The sequence below is a fragment of the Schistocerca serialis genome, chromosome 4 (genome assembly GCF_023864345.2).
Source record: "Schistocerca serialis cubense isolate TAMUIC-IGC-003099 chromosome 4, iqSchSeri2.2, whole genome shotgun sequence".
NCBI lineage: Eukaryota > Metazoa > Arthropoda > Insecta > Orthoptera > Acrididae > Schistocerca > Schistocerca serialis.
The window spans coordinates 872,095,906-872,119,634 of record NC_064641.1 but is presented as its reverse complement, the minus strand read 5'-3'; the positions used below and the strand labels follow the sequence as shown (position 1 = coordinate 872,119,634).

Sequence of the window (23,729 nt, the reverse complement as noted above, 5' to 3'; positions counted from 1 at the left end):
TGAGTTAGACCCTTGGTATATTTTGAGAGGGAGTGCTCGTCACCGCATATGCAATGGTTGCTGGTGGGTAGGCTTTATGGAAGGGACTCCATTGTATGAAATGGGTGACAGCTGTAGAAGTGGAGGGGGTGTTCCTGGTGGTTGGTAGGTTTGATGGACAGAGGTACTGATGTAGTCTTATTTGAGGTGGAGGTCAACATTGACAAAGTGCGCTTGATGGGAGGAGTAGGACCCGCTGAAGTAAATAGGAGAGAAAGTGTTGAGGTTCTGGAGGAATGTGGGTAGGGTGTCCTCACCCTTGATCCAGATCACAAAGATGTCATCCAACTTACTTCCTACATAAAATATACCAACCATTTTTTTATTGACTCTACACATTTCCTGTTCCTTTATCACACAGTGTCCTGCTCATCACTATCGATGACACCTCCCCCTTACACTAACATCCGTAATACCCATGGCCTTGTTGTTGCGTGGTCTTCAGTCCTGAGACTGGTTTGATGCAGCTCTCCATGCTACTCTATCCTGTGCAAGCTTCTTCATCTCCCAGTACCTACTGCAACCTACATCCTTCTGAATCTGCTTAGTGTATTGATCTCTTGGTCTCCCTCTACGATTTTTACCCTCCACGCTGCCCTCCAATGCTAAATTTGTGATCCCTTGATGCCTCAAAACATGTCCTACCAACCGATCCCTTCTTCTAGTCAAGTTGTGCCACAGACTTCGCTTCTCCCCAATCCTATTCAATATCTCCTCATTAGTTACGTGATCTACCCACCTTATCTTCAGCATTCTTCTGTAGCACCACATTTCGAAAGCTTCTATTCTCTTCTTGTCCAAACTGGTTATCGTCAATGTTTCACTTCCATACATGGCTACACTCCATACAAATACTTTCAGAAACGACTTCCTGACACTTAAATCTATACTCGATGTTAACAAATTTCTCTTCTTCAGAAACGATTTCCTTGCCATTGCCAGTCTACATTTTATATCCTCTCTACTTCGACCATCATCAGTTATTTTACTCCCTAAATAGCAAACTCCTTTACTACTTTAAGTGTCTCATTTCCTAATCTAATCCCCTCAGCATCACCCGGTTTAATTTGACCACATTCCATTATCCTCGTTTTGCTTTTGTTGATGTTCATCTTATATCCTCCTTTCAAGACACTGTCCATTCCGTTCAACTGCTCTTCCAAGTCCTTTGCTGTCTCTGACAGAATTACAATGTCATTGGCGAACCTCAAAGTTTTTACTTCTTCTCCATGAATTTTAATACCTACTCCGAATTTTTCTTTTGTTTCGTTCACTGCTTGTTCAATATACAGATTGAATAACATCGGGGAGAGGCTACAACCCTGTCTCACTCCTTTCCCAACCACTGCTTCCCTTTCATGCCCCTCGACTCTTATAACTGCCATCTGGTTTCTGTACAAATTGTAAATAGCCTTTCGCTCCCTGTATTTTACCCCTGCCACCTTCAGAATTTGAAAGAGAGTATTCCAGTTAACGTTGTCAAAAGCTTTCTCTAAGTCTACAAATGCTAGAAACGTAGGTTTGCCTTTTCTTAATCTTTCTTCTAAGATAAGTCGTAAGGTTAGTATTGCGTCACGTGTTCCAACATTTCTACGGAATCCAAACTGATCTTCCCCAAGGTCCGCTTCTACCAGTTTTTCCATTCATCTGTAAAGAATTCGTGTTAGTATTTTGCAGCTGTGACTTATTAAACTGATAGTTCGGTAATTTTCACATCTGTCAACACCTGCTTTCTTTGGGATTGGAATGATTATATTCTTCTTGAAGTCTGTGGGTATTTCGCCTGTCTCATACATCTTGCTCACCAGATGGTAGAGTTTTGTCATGTCTGGCTCTCCCAAGGCCATCAGTAGTTCTAATGGAATGTTGTCTACTCCTGGGGCCTTGTTTCGACTCAGGTCTTTCAGTGCTCTGTCAAACTCTTCACGTAGTATCTTATCTCCCATTTCATCTTCATCTACATCCTCTTCCATTTCCATAATATTGTCCTCAAGTACATCGCCCTTGTATAAACCTTCATATACTCCTTCCACCTTTCTGCCTTCCCTTCTTTGCTTAGAACTGGGTTGTCATGGCCTTACTGCTATTGAACATTCTCAATATCCATTGGATTCCAAACCAACCTCTACCTTCCTAATCGCCATTACCAATTATATCCTCACCCACAATTACCTCTCCTTTGAAGGCATTACCTACAAATAAATCCAGGATACAGCTATAGGCACTATCTTGTACCAACCTATGTATGGGCCATCTGGAGCAGTCATTCCTAAACACCCAGAATCCCAAACACCTCACCTTTATATGACAATGTCTTCATGATTTGAATTAAATGCAAAGACATGCTATCCACTTTCCTCCATTACCTCAGCACTTTCTCTCCCATTTGCTTCAGCTGATCCTACTCAGACCATCAAGCCACTTTCCTTGATTTTGACCTCTACCTCAAAGATGGCTATATCAGTAATTCTGGCACATGAAATATAACAACCACCAGCAATACCTCCACTTTAACAGCTGCCACCCATTCTGTACCAAGAAGTCGTTTCCATACAGCCTAGTCAACCAAGCACTTGTCTTCTTTCCAGTCCCCCAATATCTCCCTAGTCCCACCGTCCGGCCACAGAGGGCCATTCACCTTGTGACTCAGTACCACTGAGGACTGAGCAACTGAATTACATTCTCCACCAGAGTTTCGACTACCTCTCGTCGTGCCCTGAAATGAGAAATGTACTACCCACTGTCCTTTCCACCCCTCCCGCGGTGGTATTCCACTACCCATGGAACCTACACAATTTCCTTGTCCATCCCTATACAGCCCCCGTTCCCAACCCCTTGCCTCATGGCTTGGATCACTGTAACAGACCTAGATGCCAGACCTGCCCCATACAGTATCCCACCACCACCACCACCACCACCACCACCACCACCTACTCTCCTGCTGGTCACAAACATCACCTATCCCATCAAAGGCAGGGCTACCTGTGAAACCAGTCATGTGATCTACAAGCTAAGCTACAACTACTGTGCTGAATTCTAAGTGGGCATGGCAATCAACAATCTGGCTGTCCAAACAAATTGCCACTGACAAACTGTGACCAAGAAACAACTGGACCACCATGTTGCTGAGCTCGCCATCTGACACGACATTCCTCATTTTGATGATTGCTTCACAGCCTGTGCCATCTGGATCCTTCCCACCACCACCACCTTTCTAAATTGTCAGGTGGGACCTCTTCCTGCAATATATCTCAGTTCCCATAATCCTGCTGGCCTCAACCTCTGTTGGCCATTGTCCTTACCCATCTAGCCCTTTCCCTGTTCCCATTCCAGCACTACACAGCCCTCTATTCCACCAACACACCCAGTCTTTATACTTCTCTCCTTTTCCGCAACCCCCCCCCCCCCCCCTCTGCCCCCTCCCTCGCCCTTTGCCTAACCTCCCGATTGCACCAAGCTGCCTTACCCTCCACTTTGTCCCCTGCACACTCCCAGCAGCTCTTTACTGTCCCCCACCCCTACCTGGCTATCCCTCCCCCTCCCTGTCCCAGCCTCCTCCTTACCCCCACCTGTTCGTCTCTCCCATAATGTGCTGTTGCTCGCAGTCAGGCTCCAGCTGCCACAGACTGTGGTCGTGTATGTGAGGTGCATTTGCGTGTGTGTGCGTGTGCGGTGTCTATTTTTGACAAAGGCTTTGTTGGCTGAAAACTATCTTTCTGACAGTGTTTTGTTGTGCTTTTCTGCGACTCAATATCTCTGCTATGTGGTGAGTAACAACTATCATGTATTTCATCTCAGACAACATTGATCAAATGTAGCAATAAGTACAACTGCTTTTTGTAAATTAACTTAAATGATGGATTTTTTAAGTCATTGAAAGTTTATTGTAACCAGATGATGTGAAGTTCCCAATACTGTGCTGGATCATTCTGAAACCTTGGTTACCGGACATAGATTCAATAATGCATTTTTTTCAACAAATGCATTATTTATTTCCTTTCAATTACAGTATTTTACTTTTTCTGCAGATCTCATTATCTTGCTGCTAGTAAGACTGACTATGGACTTGAATCGACTAAGATATGTACCAAAGGTGACATAATAGACAAAGATAAATAATTCAAAGATATAAAATGAATATGATTAAGCTGTTGGATTTTACTCAGTCGATTTACTTGCGAATTTTAATTAATTATTTCAGGTCTTCAGATTTATGTAAATGATTTTATAAAATAAAATAATTTTTTAACTTAACATTTTACAGTATGATGATAAACAATTGTTTCATAGCTGACTTGAATGTCACAATCAAGGTGAAGTGTCGGTCATTATTTACTCAAACATTACTTCAAAAAAAGACTCTAAGATAATTAGTGTGAACCCCATGTCTTGAAGATGACAAAATGAATCAACAAGTACAGAGTTGTAACAGTAAGTGAAGAGCGCGACACCCAATGAAACGGAGTCCAGTTTCTGTAAAACTGTTACGGGTGGCACTTACTGTTTTTTGGAATTGTGTGTGTGTGTGTGTGTGTGTGTGTGTGTGTGTGTGTGTGTGTGTGTTCATTTCACTGTTACCATAAAGTCTTTGTGTTAATTAATTTAAATGTGTTTAGTTATGATATTTGGTTCACTTCTCATGACAAAATTTTAGGTTCTAAAATTATGAAGAAGGGATCACCTGTACGGATTTTCACTGACATCCCACTAGAGAAATGTGAATTACCAGCAGAAGAAGGATACCGGTTCTGCCCCGTATGTAGACAGTGGTCTAGTCAGGAGAACAAGCACTGCACTTATTGCAACAAGTGTACTTCAAAGGTAATGTGTGCAGTAATAGGATTAGAAATTATTCATATGTTAAAAATGAAAGGGGTATCAGAGTTTAATGTCTTTTATGTGAAGTTTGTACTTAATACGCATTTAGGACACATCATACAGAAAATGTTACCATAGAAATATTCTATTCATTATGTGCCTCATTAGGTGCCACTCTCTGTCTGCTTTCTAATTTACAGCCCTTGTGCACCTGTTCTTCACTTGATAAATCTCAGTGAAAAAAATACTGTTTAGCATATAGGAGAAAAACCTATCTTTGTGGCTTTTCCTTCCTTTGAAATAACTACTGAAGTTTCGTAATTTAATGGGACTGTGTGTATCGTCCCTGTTAGTGTAGAATTTATGTTCATGCTCAGCATTTAATTATGTTAAAAGAGAATCTCCTGTTTGTCATTTTGAGCACAATGATTTTTACATTTGTTTCAAAAGGAACTTGACCCCTCAAATCAAGGTCATTGGCAGTTCATTTCTGATTTTTTTTTATGTGTAGTGGTGTCGCAAAGTTCATCTGATATTCCGTACGCTTACGTTGTGTTTGTTGGGCAAGAGTACAGAATAGTATTGAGTGACTTCTGGAAGTCGAGGAACACAGCATCGACCTGAGCATCAGTATTTGCTGCCGTCTGTGCTTCATGGATGAACAGAGCAAGTTGGATTTCACGTGATTGCTGTTTGCAGAACCCATTTCAATTCATATGGAGGAAATTTTCAGCAGTCAGTCAGGTCATAGTACATGAGCATAAACCATGTTCCAAAATTCTGTGACAGACGGACTTCAGCAATATCGTTGTATGCCCTTGTTTGCCACCCTTTCATCAAAACGAGAATGACCCCTGGATTTTCCATTAATTTGGAATGCTTCATTCTTCTGGTGATGTATGGCAGGCTATTGCTAGAATAGGAGTGAGTTCCTTCACATTGTGTATCTAGAATTTTGTAGGTATCCAGTCAGGTGCAGTCTCCTTTCCTTTGTTGCTGTAATTTAGTTGATTTTCTATTATACAGTTGCTTATTTCGATGTTTATCATTTTATTTTTTTTGTATGACAATTGAAAGAAGGTACCACAGTACAGTCTTCCTCAGTGGGATAGTTTTAGAGAAAGAGGGTTTAGTACTGTGACCTTCTCTCTGTCATCCTCTGTTTCTTTACAGTTGATCAGTGGCTTTAATCTGTTTATGGATTTAACCAAGCAACAGAATTTCTTAGAATTTTCCTTAAACCGGTAGATAGAATATTACTTTTGAATTTGTTGAGTGCTTCATGCATGGCTGTCCTTACACTAATTTCAACTTAACTTAGATTTTGCCAGCACCCCCCTCCCCCCCCCCCCCCCCCCCCCCCAATCTCACCTCCTCTACCCCATGAAGCTTTGGCTATGCTTAAACCTGCAATGAAGCTCTCTTTGGTTTTGAAGCTTTCGCGCACACCACAACTTTGTTTATGATGTGTTGTGCAGTAATCTTGAAATTGTCCATTTATAATCATCATTGTCAATCTCAGAGATGTGTTTTATATTGGCTGCTCTACTCAAGTAATCAGAAATCTCTCTCTCTCTCTCTCTCTCTCTCTCTCTCTCTCTCTCTCCTCTGGTGTGTGTGTGTGTGTGTGTGTGTGTGTGTGTGTGTGTAACCGCAAGAAATTATTCTCATGTAATGAGGGACACGATCACAGTAGTATATATGAATTGATGATTTTTGTAGTTGTTCAGTTAACAACCTATAACAGATCACAGTGCCATATGTACTAACATGGTGGCTAAATGTGTAGTACATTGCCTAGCTTTCAGAATTAATAGTCCTTTCTTCTGAGAATCTGTAGGCGCTGCCCTTCATTTTTTACCTTCCCCAACCTACTCCTCTCTCTTCCCCCAAAAAAGAAGTTGTTAGTTTTGAAAGCTAGGAAATGTATGAATTTTTCTTTTTATGTGTGCAAATCAACAGTACTACATGCTTTTGCTCCTTAAGGTAAGTATTCGTCAGCAATTGTATCTTATAATTTATCATCTGAATTTTCCTGTGGTGCATACGTATTAACACAAATTTATGAAAGTAAGCAAAATTGTCTCATACTTTTCAAAATAGTTTGAAAGCTACATTATCCAGATGATATTGTAAGGCCCAGAGCTGTATATGGAATCACATTTGAGCCTCAGTATTCCACACACTGTTCTTATACACACAGAACGTCAAAATCAACTTCAAAGAGAGATTATATAGTGAGGTGACAAGTCATGAGATACCTCCTAATATCATGTTGGACCTCCTTTTTCATGCTGTATTGCAGCAACTTGATGTGGCATGGACTCTGCAAGTCATTCGAAGTCCCTTGCAGAAATATTGACTGCTGTCCATAATTGCGAAAATGTTGCCGGTGCAGGATTTCGTGCACAAGCTGACCTCTTGATTAAGTCCCATAAATGTTCAATCAGGTCCGTGTTGATCTGGGTGGCCAAATCATTCACTTGGATTGTTCAGAATGTTCTTCAAACCAATCATGAACAACTGTGGTCTGGTGACATGTTTGGGAACATGTACCGTATTTACTCGAATCCAAGCCGCACTTTTTTTCCGGTTTTTGTAATCCAAAAAACCGCCTGCGGCTTAGAATAGAGTTCAAAGTATGCGGAAGTTCTGAAAAATGTTGGTAGGTGCCGCCACAACTAACTTCTGTCGTCAAATATATGTAGCGCTACGCAGGCATGCTTCGCAGGCACAAAGACAAATACTGGCACCAGAACCTCTGCGTCAGTAAATAAAAAAAAGAGGTGGAAGACGAGCTTTTTTTTTCTCCGTCCCAAGTTTCGACCACTGCATTTTCATACATTACTCCGTATTGTTCCTCTTCAAACGTAGCAGCATTTCAATGTTCTACGAGAATCCAACTGGCAAGACTGTTTGGGATATTTGTCAATATGGCCAACTCTGCTTTCTGAATTTTTTCCTAACTGTGAGAAGAAATGGTTGCTAATAGGAACTTTTATGAATTGTGAATCACATGCAGTATTCTCTTCACCATAAGAATAATACGAATATAAACATTTTGCCATGTATTCTTTCATGTTTGCTGCTATCTCATTTAAATCCTGTCCGCCTAATAAATTACGAAACTAGAGTGAGACAACAGCAGATGCGGAAGAATATACATACCATGTCATGTTTATATTCGTATTATTCTTATGCCTAATAGTGATACAGTCAGAAATGAAGCACGGCAATTGACTAGATTTTTAAATCTAAGATGACTCTAATTTCTGTGCATAATGTAATGTATTAAAGAGGCGTCTGCAAAGATTTTCAAACGGAAAATTTTTTCGCTAAATTCTCGTTCAGAACATCTTCTATCATACGCAGTCTATTATTTGGTTCTTGTTGATCATTATCAAAGAAAGCATCAGTGTAAGTAGCAACGAATAGCAGTCTCTTGCCATTGTTTCGCTAATGAGACGATTCCTCTCTTTGTTTTTTTTTTAATTGTAAGCGGCGGTAGCGTGCACAAAAGCAAGCCATGCCACGAGCGGCGACAGGCCATAAACCTTCATTTTCAGAATGCGACAAACAATGCATGACACAGTACAGTAATGCATTTTCAGCTTTGAGTGACGGAAACACCTATAACAAAGAGAACTGCACTTGTCAGATCAAAGAAAAATAAACAATCAATTCAAACCAGACGAAGCACGTGAAAAAGGAAGGGTACCCGTATAAATACGGACAGAGCACCTGACGCATAACAACGGCTACCTGGTAAAGCTTAACTGCTAAGCTTACGACTCGAACCAAACTACTACAGCTGTATCATCATTCATTCAACCTAAATTGTGTCTCATATTACAATGGACCAACTTTGTTTCGATTTGGAAGTGCGGCCTAAAACTTTTCTCCCCCCTTGAATTTCGAGTCTCAGATTTCAGGTGCGGCTTAGATTTGGGAAAATTTGTTTTCCTTGATTTCGAGTCTCATTTTTCAGGTGCGGCTTAGATTTGAGTGCGGCTTAAATTCGAGTAAATACGGTAGTCTATGAATGGCTGCAAATTGTTCCAAAGTACCCAGACATCCAGAGGACACAGTCCATTCCATGTATACACAGCACACACCAATTGACAGTTTGTGTCCATGACTTTGTGGGGTCTGCACTACATTAGAGTCCTACCATCAGCTCTTACCAGCTGAACTCGGGACACATCAGACCAGACCACAGTTCTACAGTCATCTAGGGCAACCAATATGGTAAAGACCCCAGGAGAGGTGCTGCAGGTGATCTGCTGTTAGCAAAGGCACTTGTGTTAGCCATCTGCTGCCATTAGGCCATTAACGCCAAATTTCACCATACTCTCCCAAAGGATGTGTTCGTTGAACATTCCACATTGGTTTCTGCTGTTGTTTCACACAGTGTTGCTTGTCTGTTAGGATTGATAACTCTACACAAATTCCACTGGTTTTTTTCATGAAGTGAAGGTTGTCAGCCACTGCATTGTCAGTGGTGAGAGGTAATGCCTTACATGTGGTATTCTTGGTATACACTTGACACTGTATATCTTGGAATATTGAGTTTGCTAAAGATTTCTGAAATGGAATGTCCCTTCCGTCTAGTTTGAATTTCCATTCTGCATTCAAAGTCTGTTAATTCTCATTGTGTGGTCATTATCACATCAGAATCCTTTACATGTGAGTCACCTGAGTACAAATGACAGCTCTGCTAATGCAGTGCCCTTCTATACCTTGTGTATGTGATACTATCCCCGTTTGTATATGTGCATATTGTTTTTCCATGACTTTTGTCAGCTCAGTGTGTACAACCAGTTGTCAGTGTATAACATATATGCTCTCTCTTTCTTCTCCAAATACCTTAAAAAACAGTATGTTATGAGAATACTGGAAAACACAAAAAAATACAGTCGGCACCAAGAATTGTTGAAGTATGTAGGAACCCATGCTAATTGTTATTTTTTGTTGTTCACTATAAAGTTCATTTAACCTAAAATGATGTTATATAGATTTTGCAACAGCTTGGACACTGCCTCAGTTAGCATTGGCTTTCTGTCTCAACTAAATTTTGCATTAGATCAAAATCAGCAACTTTTTCAATTTCTGAGAAACTATTGTGTTGTAGGCCTCAAGACTTTTGACCTTGATGTTTTAAAAAATGGGAAACTAGTGATCTAAACCTATTGAAAGGAGTTACTTTATATGGCTCCCTGACTAGTGTGTCAAAGCTCAATGGAATTAGTGGATTGCGGTATGTGGCCTGTCATTGTGACACATATTGAAGTATTTCTCTGAGTCTTTTACTATGAAATGGCAGTGAATGCTATTGAAGGAATTCTTTATGTTGGTACATACTAGACCTGAACTGACTGAATTATTTTTACTATCACATTATCACACATTTTTTATTGTTCTGTTACAGAATGGGACAACTTATGAGCATTGCTTTAAGTGCAACAGATGTGTGAAACCTTCTTGGAAGCACTGTGACACATGTGGACGCTGTTGCCTAACTAATCACAAATGTGGAACTTTTGTTCCTTCTGGTGTTTGTTTCCACTGTGGTGGTGAAGGACACAGGAAAGGCAACTGTCCACAGAAAGAGGTATGCATTGGGTTTAAATTGAATTCATGAGGATAATACATAACAGAAAAACTCTTTTACAGAATTAAGAAGCTCTTGTTATGTCAGTTTTTTTATTTGTTGTTACTATGCCTTGTGTCTATCTGCTCAGTAACAATAGAATTTTGTACTACTTGCTTAATTGTAATTTTTATTTTCTAATATTCCTGTTACGAGTGTTAGAATGTTCTACACTCATTGACACTGTGGTTAAGGCAGACTTCCCCCTGACTCCATCTCATGGTTTCTGTAAATCACTTAAGGTAAATGCTAGAACAGTTCCATATTAAACACCATGCTGTGACAGTCTTAATGAGTCTAATCTTATAATCTTGTGCTCTGTCACTACTTCTGTCATTGTTAAGAGCACATTAATCCCTGATCTTCTTTCTTTGTTCATACAGTCACAGACATCTGCTTTGTTAGCTCTGGATGATTTATGATCACTTGGTAATGACTAGGATCTGGAAAAATGTAGCTCTATCTTTGATTAAATTCATATTTATTTTTACCAAACTTTGCATATTTTGTCAGAATTCACATCTAACCTTTTTGCTTGCAAATTTAAAAAGATGTCAAGCGACATAAATGAAGAGAAAGCCTTAGTGCTGTGTGTTCAGGCCCGACATCTAGCAGAATTTGATGTGAACACAGTTCAAAATTCCCACCATCAAAAATTGCCACAGTAAAAGTGGTGAACTTTGGCTAACAAACATGTGCAACCACCTACTATTTTTTGTTATACATTGCGACAACAGCACTCAAAGCAGTGGATAAGCTATGGTCCTGAATACAATATTCATTGAATGTAAACACTATATGAATCTTCATCCTTATATTTATTTATTTATCTGTTTATTTATTTATGTATTTATTTATTCATGTAATTATTTATTTTTGAGGTTGGAACAAACTTGTACTGCCTTTCAGTTGATAAGAGCTGTCTTAATCGGTGGTACTATATTGCATTATGTGGTGTGTAACTTACACAGATCATTCACCTGCTCACAACTGGCATGGCACCAGAGCATTGAGTGCACTGATATGCTATTGAATTCATGCATTTTTTGTTTTGCAAACACATTCTGACACACACTATCTTTTCAAATTGGAATTTGCCAGATGATGTGTAATACCAGTAACCAAAAACTGGTTTCAGTATTTATGTAAAGAAAATAAAGCTATTTCAGACAATCTCTGATAAAATAGTTCATCTTTGATACAGTTCGCTGTTTCACGGTGTGTTAGGTAATTTCGCGTTTTCGTATTTTGTGACAGAAATCAAATCTGTATTTGCATTAATCGCAAAACTCAAACATTTTCTGATGCTGGTAATGACATTGCTCTACAGCATCACATTTTTGACCTTGCGTACTCTTGTTTTTATGATTTAATGCAAAGTGCTGTAACAAAAAATAATAAAAACTGTTATATTCCAAGTCATTTGTTGATCTAGATAAGGCTTATTGTATTGCTGTAAGATTTTTTCTCCTGTTTTCTTTTTTCTTTTTGAATGTTCGGTCTATAATTATTATATGCCTTTGTATTGCTAGGCATAGAAACTGCTGAACTCTGTGAGTAATGCATATTCAGCAAAGTAATTGGAAAACAAAAGGTTGGTGAAAGCAGTGTTCGAAATATGACATGTTGTTAGTCTGTCATTAGTTGTCAGCATCCATTTGTGATAGCACCATTTTGTACTCTGGAAAACCAAAACCATACATGATAAGGTGGTCCGAGAACCGTAACAGATTTGCATATTATTGAGCAGAAGCAGTTTGCAAATATTTTGTATTATTAGAACATGTAATTCTGACATTTTGACACTGTGTTAACACTTGAATTTGCTGTGCAGTCACAATTTGAATGTGCTGAGTATCTGCAAGTCATATGCTGAACCAAATCTGTATTGGTCCTGTTATATATGTTGCGGATAATGAGCATTGCTAGTTTCCTGATGGGCTATAGATGTCAGTGGCACATCCTAACAAATTCCTCTGCTTTCAGTATTCATTATTCTGTTTTCAGTGTTAATTACATTTCAGACACCATCAGTTGTAATTTGAATGAGTCTAGCCCTCAGGGGATCAGGATTCATTTACCAGGTACAGGCTTTGTGACAACAGTTTTCTGAGCTGGGGACTGGTAAGTGCTGCCAGTCCATTGTCACTGTGGGCCCGAGATGGAACCTTCAATATTTCCTCTTTTTTTCTCTCAGTGGAATGGGTAGGCAGGTCATAGGTATAAACACCCAATATAACAAGAGGGCTCATGTAGCCAATCTTCCTAATTTAGGAATTATTTAGGGTGCTGCCATTTATAGAAACAGAATGCTTGCTGCTCTGTCAAACTGTAAAAGGGCAGTTTTAAGAAAGTTTCACCTTTCTGTATCCAGAAAGATTTAGAGGGAATCTATGGCACTTTAAAATGTGTCAAGTGCTTGTGAAATGGGACACTGTTGAAAGATACGTATAGTTGTGAATTTTAAAATTTTCCCGGCGAATTGACTGTTCAAACAAATTTCGGGCTTGCAGCCGGTCGTTCGGGTAGTCTGTGATGGCTCACCTGAAGATGACTGGCAGGTGCCCAGTTGAAATATCGTGCGAAGTATTGAACGACGACCGGCTGCAAGCCCGAAATTTGTTTGAACAGATACGTATAGTTGTCATCAAGTAAAGAGCCTCCACAAAGCTCAATGCCTCGGGGAGTATGCGACCGAAACTGAACTGTGCAACACCATCAACTACAGCAAAGGTGTTGTGCCATGCAGAGATCTGGTCAATATTCCCAAAGATTGAACTGAAAGCTGATTGACCAAAGAAGGCATTGTTGACATGCAAAACATCATGGAAAAGGGTGGATGGCAGTCTGATGAAATCAAACTCTTCTATACTTAACAGTTAACACCATGAAACTTCCAGTGTGTGTCAAAGCAGGTTTACTTCTTCTAAGCATGTGACATGACCCAGTGCAGTGGTTTAAGTGTGTATGCTTTGGACACACTACTGTTAAGTTGTAAGGGAGAAGCCACTTCTGGCAAATGTGGTAAGGCTACCCATGAAGGAGTTGGTTGTTCATCTCCTCTGAAGTGTGTCAGCTGCTCTGGAGATCATCCTGTCTGGAGTAGAGCCTGCAGTGTCTTTCTTGAAGAAAGGAAGATCCAGGAGATAAAAATGACAAGGGCATCCTACATGGTGAAACCAAAAATATCTAAAAGACTATGCAACTACTCACATTTGCTGCCTCTTTTGCTCCCATTCTCAAACAGCCAGTCCCAAAAACTCATACCAGTATTCAAAAGGACGTTCCTAGTGTCTGTAGTAGTATCTGTGTTTCTCAAAGCACTTGCACTGCTGCAGCTATTTCGAAGCCTACATCCCCCCCCTCCCCCCCGAACATCAGAAAAGGCTATGGTTGCCATTGTTGCAGAGCTCCCTGCCCCCTCCAAAAGTTCAGTTCACTGTCCAGCATTGCCACTACCATAGCTGTGGTTGTGGTGGCTGCAATGCCTACCTAGGGCAAAGGCAAAGAATCAGCCACTGATGGAGATGGAAAGTAAGCAGTCTGATGAGGTTGATGTCACTCTGTGATCTCTCTCATAATTCGTCTTCAGAGCTGATGGACCTTTGTGTCAGCCTATGGCAGTCATCTCGCCCCATGACTGAGCCTCCACCCATTATGGGCTCTCCTTCCTGGTAGGAAGACAAGATGAAAGTGCAACCTCCACGACAAATGGCTTCCATACTGCAGTGGAACATCAATGGATTCATAGCACAGGGGAAGGAACTGAAACTACTATCATAGAAATGTCCCCTGTGCTTGTATTTGTGGGAAACACATTTTAAAACATCTGATGCCTCTGTACTAGGGGGCTGTACCCTTCATTGCAAGGATGACCTGTCTGTGGAACAGGCCAATGGAGGGCTTGCTGTGTTTGTCAATAACACATACCTCTCCTCTGCTCTCTCCTTAGTTACTGACCAACGTGCCATAGCTGTTGCAGTTCATGTGGGTCAGATCATTACTATCTGCTCACTGTACCTACTTCCACAGGATGCGATAGACACCGAGGCTCTAACAGACATAGAACAACTCTCCTACCCATTTCTCCTAGTAAATGATTTCAGTGTGTGTAATGTATTGTAGGGCTCAAATTGTACTTGCTATGGGGGTTGAGTGTTGGAGAACATCATATTGTCTCAGGAGCTGTGCATCCTCAACACAGATGGACCCACTCATTTCTCACCTGCTACTGGGTCATCTTCAGCCATCAGTCTCTCTTTCTGCAGACCCTGCTCGGTATGAAGCAACTGATATTCTTCATTCCAGTGACCACCTCCCAATGTGGATCATCAATATACTAAAATAAGCATTACTTAACAGAAGCCACTGAAATGGATTGTCAGCAAGGCTAACTGGACAGTGTTCAGGCTGCTGGTTGTGTTCAGACATCGCGACAGCATACAGGAATGGGTGGATAACATCACAACATTGATCCATCTTGCTGCTGACTTATCTATCCCAAAGTCCTCAGGTTACCTTAAGAAACAGTCTGTACCTTAGTGGACCTATGAGTGCTGCTCAGCAACCTGGGACAGGCATTCAGCTCTTCGACAATTTAAATATCGCCCAACAACAGATAATCTCACAGCCTTTTGAGTCACAAAAGCCGAGGCTCGAGGTATAATTAAGGAGAGTAAGAGAAAGCCACGGCAAGTTTTCCTGGCTTCCATAAACCATTCCACTTGTTCCACGAAAGTATGGAAAGCCATCAGGAGGGTGTCTAGCAAACACAATCATTTCCCAATAGCAGCAGTGCTGAAACAGGTGCATTTCCAAATAATGCACCAAGACATCGCTCAGACATTTAGAACAACTGCTGCCAAAGCCAGCCAGGATCCGTCCTTCCCCGTCTACCTTGCAGCTGTAGAGAGGGGGCAGGATGGACTTCAGATCCAACAATTCTGATTTTTGCAGCTGCCCTTTCTCCTTGTGGGAGTTGAATTCAGCACTGACTGAGACTTGTGATTCTGCACATGGTCACGACCAAATCTGGTACTGCATGCTTCGACATTTGCCAACAGCTTCAAAGGAAATCCTCCTTAAATATTTTAATTTGATATGGCAGACAGGTCACTTTCCCAACTCATGGAGAGAGGCAATTTTGATACTTGTCCTCAAACCGGGAAAGGACTGCACATGTCCCAGTAGTTACCATATTGTCACCTTAACGAACTGTATAGGAAAGGCCCTGGGGTGAGTGATTAACAGTCATTTGGTCTGGTTGTTAGAGATCATGCAATGACTTAGCCGTGCTCAATGTGGATTCCTGAGATTTCAGTCCTGTGTTGACAACCTGACCCTGCTAGAGGTAGCTGTTCAGCAGGCTTTTCTATGTAAATACCACTGTTTCAGTATATTCTTTGAAATCTGTACAGCATTCAATACTACTTGGAGTCATAATATTCTCATACAACTCCATCAATGGGGCTTTTGTGGCCACCTCCCAATCTTCATACGGTGTTTCCTGTCTAAGCAGTTTAAGTGTTGAGCTGGTGACACACAGGTGGATCGTTTTGAGGAGGAGAATGGTGTTCCTAAGGGCAGTGTTCTTAGCATTACCCTCTTTGCCATAGCCATAAACAGTATCATGTCTGGAGTAAAGAGTCCTGTAAAATGCTCCTTATTTGTGGATGATTTTGCAAGTTTCTCCTCCAATGTTACAACAGCAATTTGTCAGTTGCAACTTACAATGCAGAGTTTAGGAGAGTGGGCTGCAAAGACAAGTTTTCAGTTTCCTGCAGATAAATGTATGTGTGTTCATTTTAATCATTCTTGTCATATTTTTAATTTACTTGACTTGCAAGTGAGTTACTCCATTCTACATTTTAAAAATTAGGTGAGTGCTCTAGGCCACATTTTTGACTCCAGATTGTCATGGTTACCACACCTGAGAGACTTGAAAGCCAGAACCCAGAAGACACTGAATATTGTGCTTTCTTAGCCACAGATCATGGGAGCAGACAGAGCACATCAACTCCATTTGTATAGGGCTTTTGTGTGATTGCAGCTAGACTATGGGTGCACACTATATGGATCGGCGAGGTCCTCTTTTACATCTGCATCCATACTCAATAACATGCTATGAGGTACATGGCAGAGGGTATGTCTCATTATACCACTTACTGTATTTACTTGAATCTAAGCCACACCTGAAAAATGAGACTCGAAATCAAGGGAAAAAAAATTCCCGAATCTAAGCCGCACCTGAAATTTGAGACTCAAAGTTCAAGGAGAGAGAAAAGTTTTAGATCGCACCTCCAAATCAAAACAAAGTTGGTCCATTTTAACATGAGACACAATTTAGGTCAAATGGATGAAGATACAGCTACAGTAGTTTGGTTTGAGTCGTAAGCTTAGCAGTTAAGCTTTACCAGGTAGCCATTGCTAAGCGTCAGGTGCTCTGTCCGTATTTATGTGGGCACTCTTTCTTTTCCATGTGCAGTAAAGGAAACCAAAGAAAAATTAGGAGTAGGGATTGAATTTCAGGGAGAAGAAATAAAAACCTTCAGATGTGCAGATGACATTTTAATTCTGTCAGGCCCAGGAAAGGATGTGGAAGAGCAGTTGAATGAAATGGATGATGTGTTGAAAGGAGGATATAAGATGAACATCAACAAAAGCAAAACAAGGAAAATGGAATGTAGTAGAATTAAATCAGGTGGTGCTAAGGGAATCAGATTAGGAAATGAGACACTTAAAGTAGTGGATTTTTGCTATTTGCTATTTGGCCAGCAAAACAACTGATGATGGCCGAAACAGAGAGGATACGAAATGTAGACTGACAATAACAAGAAAAGTGTTTCTGAAGAAGAGACATTTGTTAACATCAAATACAAATTTCTGTGTTAGGAAATCTTTTCTGAAAGTATTTGTCTGGAGTGTAACCATGTATGTAGGTGAAACATTGACGATAAACAGTTTAGACAAAAAGAGAATATAAGCTTTGGAAATGTGGTTCTACAGAAGAATGTTGAAGGTTAGATGGGTGGATCATGTAACTAAGAGTAGGTACTAAACAGAATTGGGGAGACAAGAAAGTTGTGGCAAAACTTGATCAAAAGAAGGGATTGGTTGATATGGAAGGGAGTGAGAGGGGTGGGGGGTAAAAATCATAGAGGGAGACGAGGAGATGAATAAGCAGTTTCAGAAGGATATAGATTGCAGTAGGTGTTTGGAGATGATGAGGCTCACACAAAATACAGTATCTTGAAGCACTGCATCAAACCACTCAGACCACAATAATAATAATAATAATAATAATAATAATACTAACAACAACAAAAATGATCTGGAGGACAGGGTGGGCAGCAATCTATGGTTGTTTCCTGATGATGCTCTGGTATATGGTAAGGTGTTGAAGTTGAGTGACTCTAGGAGGATACAAGATGGCTTAGAGAAAATTTGTAGTTGGTATGATGAATGGCAATTGACTTTAAGTGTTGAAAAATGTAAGATAATGTGGATGAGTATGAAAATCAAACCTGTAATTTTCAGATACATTATTAGTAGGGTACTGCTTGAGAAAATCATGTTGTTTAAATATCAGGGGCATAATGTTGCAAACCTCTCCCCATGAACCATAGACCTTAGGTGCAACCAAACGTATGGTTCCTGAAGAGGGGCAGCAGCCTTTCCAATAGTTGCAGGGGAAACAGTCTGGATGATTGACTGATCTGGCCTTGTAACACTAACCAAAATGGCCTTGAAACTTCCTGGCAGATTAAAACTGTGTGCCCGACCGCGACTCGAACTCGGGACCTTTGCCTTTCGCGGGCAAGTGCTCCACCATCTGAGCTACCGAAGCACGACTCTCACCCGGTCGTCACAGCTTTACTTCTGCCAGTACCTCGTCTCCTGCCTTCCAAACTTTACAGAAGCTCTCCTCATTCTGGAAACATCCCCCAGGCTGTGGCTAAGCCATGTCTCTGCAATATCCTTTCTTTCAGGGGTGCTTGTTCTGCAATGTTCGCAGGAGAGCTTGCAAAATGGCTAAGCAGGGATGGCTAGAGGACAAACGTAAGGATGTAGAGGCTATCTCACTAGGGGTAAGATAGATACTGCCTACAGGAAAATTAAAGAGACCTTTGGAGAAAAGAGAACCACTTGTATGAATATCAAGAGCTCTGATGGAAACCAAGTTCTAAGCAAAGAAGGGGAAGCACAAAGGTGGATGGAGTACATAGAGGATCTGTAGAAGGGCGATGTACTTGAGGACAATATTATGGAAATGGAAGAGGATGTAGATGAAAATGAAATGGGAGATACGATACTGCGTGAAGAGTTTGACAGAGCACTGAAAGACCTAAGTCGAAACAAGGCCCCGGGAGTAGACAACATTCCATTAGAACTGCTGACAGCCTTGGGAGAGCCAGTCCTGACAAGACTCTACCATCTGGTGAGCAAGATGTATGAGACAGGCGAAATACCCTCAGCCTTCAAGAAGAATATAATAATTCCAATCCCAAAGAAAGCAGGTGTTGCCAGATGTGAAAATTACCAAACTATCAGTTCAACAAGTCACAGCTGCAAAATACTAACGTGAATTCTTCACAGACGAAGGGAAATACTGGTAGAAGCCGACCTCGGGGAAGATCAGTTTGGATTCCGTAGAAATGTTGGAACACGTGAGGCAATACTGACCCTACGACTTATCTTAGAAAATAGATTAAGAAAAGGCAAACCTACATTTGTAGCACTTGTAGACTTGGAGAAAGCTTTTGAAAATGTTGACTGGAATACTCTCTTTCAAATTCTGAAGGTGGCAGGGGTAAAATACAGGGAGCAAAAAGCTATTTATAATTTGTGCAGAAACCAGATGGTAGTTATGAGTCAAGGGACATGAAAGGGAAGCAGTGGTTGGGAAGGGAGTGAGACAGGGTTGCACCCTCTCCCCGCTGTTATTCAATCTGTATATTGAGCAAGCAATAAAGGAAGCAAAAGAAAAATTCGGAGTAGGTATTAAACTCCATGGAGAAGAAATAAAAACTTTAAGGTTTGCTGTTGATGTAATTCTGTCAGACGGAAAAAGGACTTGGAATAGCAGTTGAATGGAATGGATAGTGTCTTGAAGGGAGGATATAAGATGCACATCAACAAAAGCAAAACGAGGATTATGGAATGTAGTTGAATTAAATCGGGTGATGCTGAGGGAATTAGATTAGGAAATGAGACACTTAAAGTAGTAAAGGAGTTTTGCTATTTGGGGAGCAAAATAACTGATGATGGTCGAAGTAGAGAGGATATAAAATGCAGACTGACAATGGCAAGGAAATCGTTTCTGAAGAAGAGAAATTTGTTAACATCGAGTATAGAGTTAAGTGTCAGGAAGTCGTTTCTGAAAGTATTTGTATGGAGTGTAGCCACGTATGGAAGTGAAACATGGATGATAAATAGTTTGGACAAGAAGAGAATAGAAGTTTTCAAGATGTGTTGCTACAGAAGAATGCTGAAGATTAGATGGGTAGATCACACAAGGTGGTATTGCATAGGATTGGGGAGAAGAGGAGTTTGTGGCACAACTTGACTAGAAGAAGGGATCGGTTGGTAGGACACGTTCTGAGGCATCAAGGGATCACCAATTTAGTATTGGAGGGCAGCGCGGAGGGTCAAAATCGTAGAGGGAGACCAAGAGATGAATACACTAAGCAGATTGAGAAGGATGTAGGCTGCAGTACGCACTGGGAGATGATGAAGCTTGCACAGGGTAGAGTAGCATGGAGAGCTGCATCAAACCAGTCTCAGGACTGAAGACCACAACAACAACAACAACAACAATGTTGCAAAGAAATATGAAATGGAATGAGGATGTGAGAATTGTGGTAGGAAAGGTGATTGGTCGACTTTGGTTTATTTTTTGAGAATTCTAGTAAAGTGTGGTTCAGCTGCAGAGGAGACAGCATATGGGATGCTAGTGCGACCTATTCTTGAGTATTGCTCGAGTGTTTGGTATCCGTACCAGCTGGGATTAAAGGAAGACTTCGAAGCAGTTCAGAGGAAGGCTGCTAGACTTGTTACTGTTGGGTTCAAAAACATCAAGTGGTGGCTTCAAAAACGTGCACGTGTTACAGAGATGCTTTGAGAACTCAAATGGGAATCGTTGGAGGGTAGGGAACATTCTTTTCAAGGAGCAGTATTGAGAAAAGTTAGAGCACTGGCATTTGAAGGTCACTGCAGTGTGGTGTCACCGCCAGACACCACACTTGCTAGGTGGTAGCCTTTAAATCGGCCGTGGTCCGTTAGTATACGTCGGACCCGCGTGTCGCCACTATCAGTGATTGCAGACCGAGCACCACCACACAGCAGGTCTAGAGAGATTTCCTAGCACTCGCCCCAGTTGTACAACTGACTATGCTAGCGATGGTTCACTGACAAAATACGCTCTCATTTGCCGAGACGATAGTTAGCATAGCCTTCAGCTACGTCATTTGCTACGACCTAGCAAGGCGCCATTACCAGTTACTATTGATGCTGTAAAACATGTACCGTCAAGAGCGATGTTCACCAGTTATGGATTAAAGTTAAGTATTCCAGCAGCTACGTACGTTTTTTGTTAGTCTCATTTCCTTGACCTGTTCCAGACCTCACGCCAGCCTGCGTGAGCTAAAACGCGTGCCTTTCGGCTTCCCCTCATAGTGGGTTGGCTGTATTGCCAAACCACAACATGCAGAATGATTTTGGTGCCTCTAACATACATTGTGCATAAGGACCAAGAAGATAAGATACGAGAAAGTGGGCCTCATACGCAGACATTCAGACAGTGGTTTTCCCCTCGTTCTGTTTATGAGTGGAACAGGAAGGGAAACAACTAGTAGTGGTATGATGTACCCTCTGCCACGTGTCATGAGGCGGATTGCAGAATATCGATACAGATGTAGATGAACAGTGTTAATATGTTTCATGTCTTCCAGGAGAAGAAATGTCCGCCCCCGGTAACTGAGTGGTCAGCGCGACAGAATGTCAATCCTAAGGGCCTGGCTTTGATTTTCAGTTGTGTCGGAGATTTTCTCCACTCAGGGACTGGGTGTTGTGTTGTCCTAATCATCATCATCATTTCATCCCCATCGACGCGCAAGTGACCAAAGTGAAGTTAAATCGAAAGACTTGCACCCGGCGGACGGTCTACCACACGGGAGGCCCTAGTCACACGACATTTACATTTTTAGCAGAAGAAATAGAAGTTCTTTTTACATAAAGGTTTTATGTTATATGATATTAATGACATTGTTTTCTTACAGTCTCTCTCTTGTGACAGATTTTAAACAGAATTTATTATTAAATATATTTATGTTACTTGATGAGTTACTTTGTATTGTTTCAGAAACTTGCTACAAAAAGGAAAAAAAGAAAAATGAAGCATAATCCAAAGGACACACCTGAAGTTAGTGGAAATACAAGTGAAAAGAAAACTAAAGTACAAAATAAAAGGAAAAGATTGTAACATTTCTTTACTGTATTTCAATTTAATTTGTAAATAAAGAGCTTTGTACATCTATCTGTTATTTTTGAAATAACTTTTTTAACTTTCAGAAAGCTGTTCAGAACTACTTTGTTATAGAGTGAGTCAGCCTGGTACAGGACATGGTGTTGTAATAATATTACAGCTCACCACAGAAGAAATGTGTGTTAAAGTCTTTATTTTGTAATACACCCATAGCCCACAACGGTGGAAGAATAAGGAATGTTCAACAGTATGAGGATAAAGAAGATAATTGAAATAACTGCATTAAGGAAATGTAGTTTCTGAAGGGCATTATGACAATCTGTCCACTGGCAAAAGACTCCAGATCAGTGCTCCAGTCAGGTCTCAAGAAGGGACTGACAAGGTAGAAGTGAAAATGAGAAAAAGGTTAAAAACATAACAAAAGGCTAATATTGTACAAGGTAGGTTGTGGAATGTCAAAAGTGTGAATGTGGTAGGGAAACTAGAACATGTGAGAAGGGAAAGGCACAGACTGAAACTAGTTATGGCAGGGGCACTGAAGTGAAATAGGAATAAGATGTAAATGTGTGGTCAGACAAATATAAGGTAATATAAACAGCTGCAGAATATGATAAAATGGGAATAATATTCATAATGTATAGGAATATGGCACAGAATGAGTTGCTATGAACAGTCCATCAACACGATTATTCTCATCAGAATCAATGCCAAACCAAAGCCAACAATTACAGTTCAGATAAACAAGGCAGTATCACTAGCAGAACATGACGATGCAAAGAGTTAAATTGCGGGAATTGAATGGGTACCTTGGTATGTATAGAGAGATAAAAATCAGATAGTCAAAGGGGACTGGAATGAAAGTAGTAGTGGCACAGTTACAGAGAAATGTAGACTAGACCACAGGAATGAGAGAGAGAGAGAGAGAGAGAGAGAGAGAGAGAGAGAGAGAGAGAGGGAGAGGGAGGGGGGGGGGAGGTATTCTACAATAAGTTAGTAGCAAATTCATTGTTCAGAAAAGACACTAGCTGGATTATATCAATCTGAAATTATATATCGGATAGTGAGGTGTACACAGGAGTACATACAGACTTGGCTCACAGTTTAGTACTGATGAAGAGTTGGCTGAAATTTAAGAGAATCATCAGTGTACAGGTGGGGTACAGAATTATTGAGGAATGATGGCATTCGTTAAAATTCCTCTGAGGCTGCAGGTACTGTGATAATACCACAGGTTACTCAGATGACTGGGCATCTCTTAAAAGGGTAATCTTATATGTAGCCACATGGCCGTAGGTATAAAAAGGGTGACAGCAAAAAAATTGTGGGTAATAAATGAAATATTTCAGCTGATTGATGAAACAAGGAAATACAGGAAGATAAAAGACTCTCCACAATAAGTCAGTTTAAAATAAAATCAGTAGGAAGTGTAAGGAAATTAATATGAAACTGTTGCGGGGGGAAAAAAATCTGGAGGATAGAAGCTTTAAGGAAAGTCAAAATAACTTGCAAAGTCCTCGATATTTGAGATTGCGCAAGAAAGCCCATTTTAAATGTATAGGAGAGCTCAAATAGGTTAAAGAGTACATTGAGAGCCTTGAGAAGTGGAGCAAATGTCTGCTAATGTGATAGAAGAATTCAATGATGGAAATACCTAGACAAGAGGGATAAATATGAGGGCGTGCAGAAAAGTAATGCCTCCGAATTTTTTATTCTTTCTGAATATCGGTTGAGATAATTCAT

The 23,729-nt window shown here is 40.6% G+C and overlaps 1 protein-coding gene across 1 annotated transcript in view; it reads left to right on the top strand.

Moving 5' to 3' along the window:
* The window catches only part of LOC126473522 (rRNA N6-adenosine-methyltransferase ZCCHC4), a 270,950-nt gene extending 248,910 nt beyond the window's left edge, over nt 1-22,040 (top strand). Inside the window, 3 exon segments of the mRNA XM_050100624.1 lie at nt 4,694-4,860; nt 10,286-10,468; nt 21,867-22,040. Of these exon segments, the coding sequence (XP_049956581.1) occupies nt 4,694-4,860; nt 10,286-10,468; nt 21,867-21,986 (470 nt within the window). The 3' untranslated portion in view covers nt 21,987-22,040.
* The last annotated feature ends 1,689 nt before the right edge of the window (nt 22,041-23,729 follow it).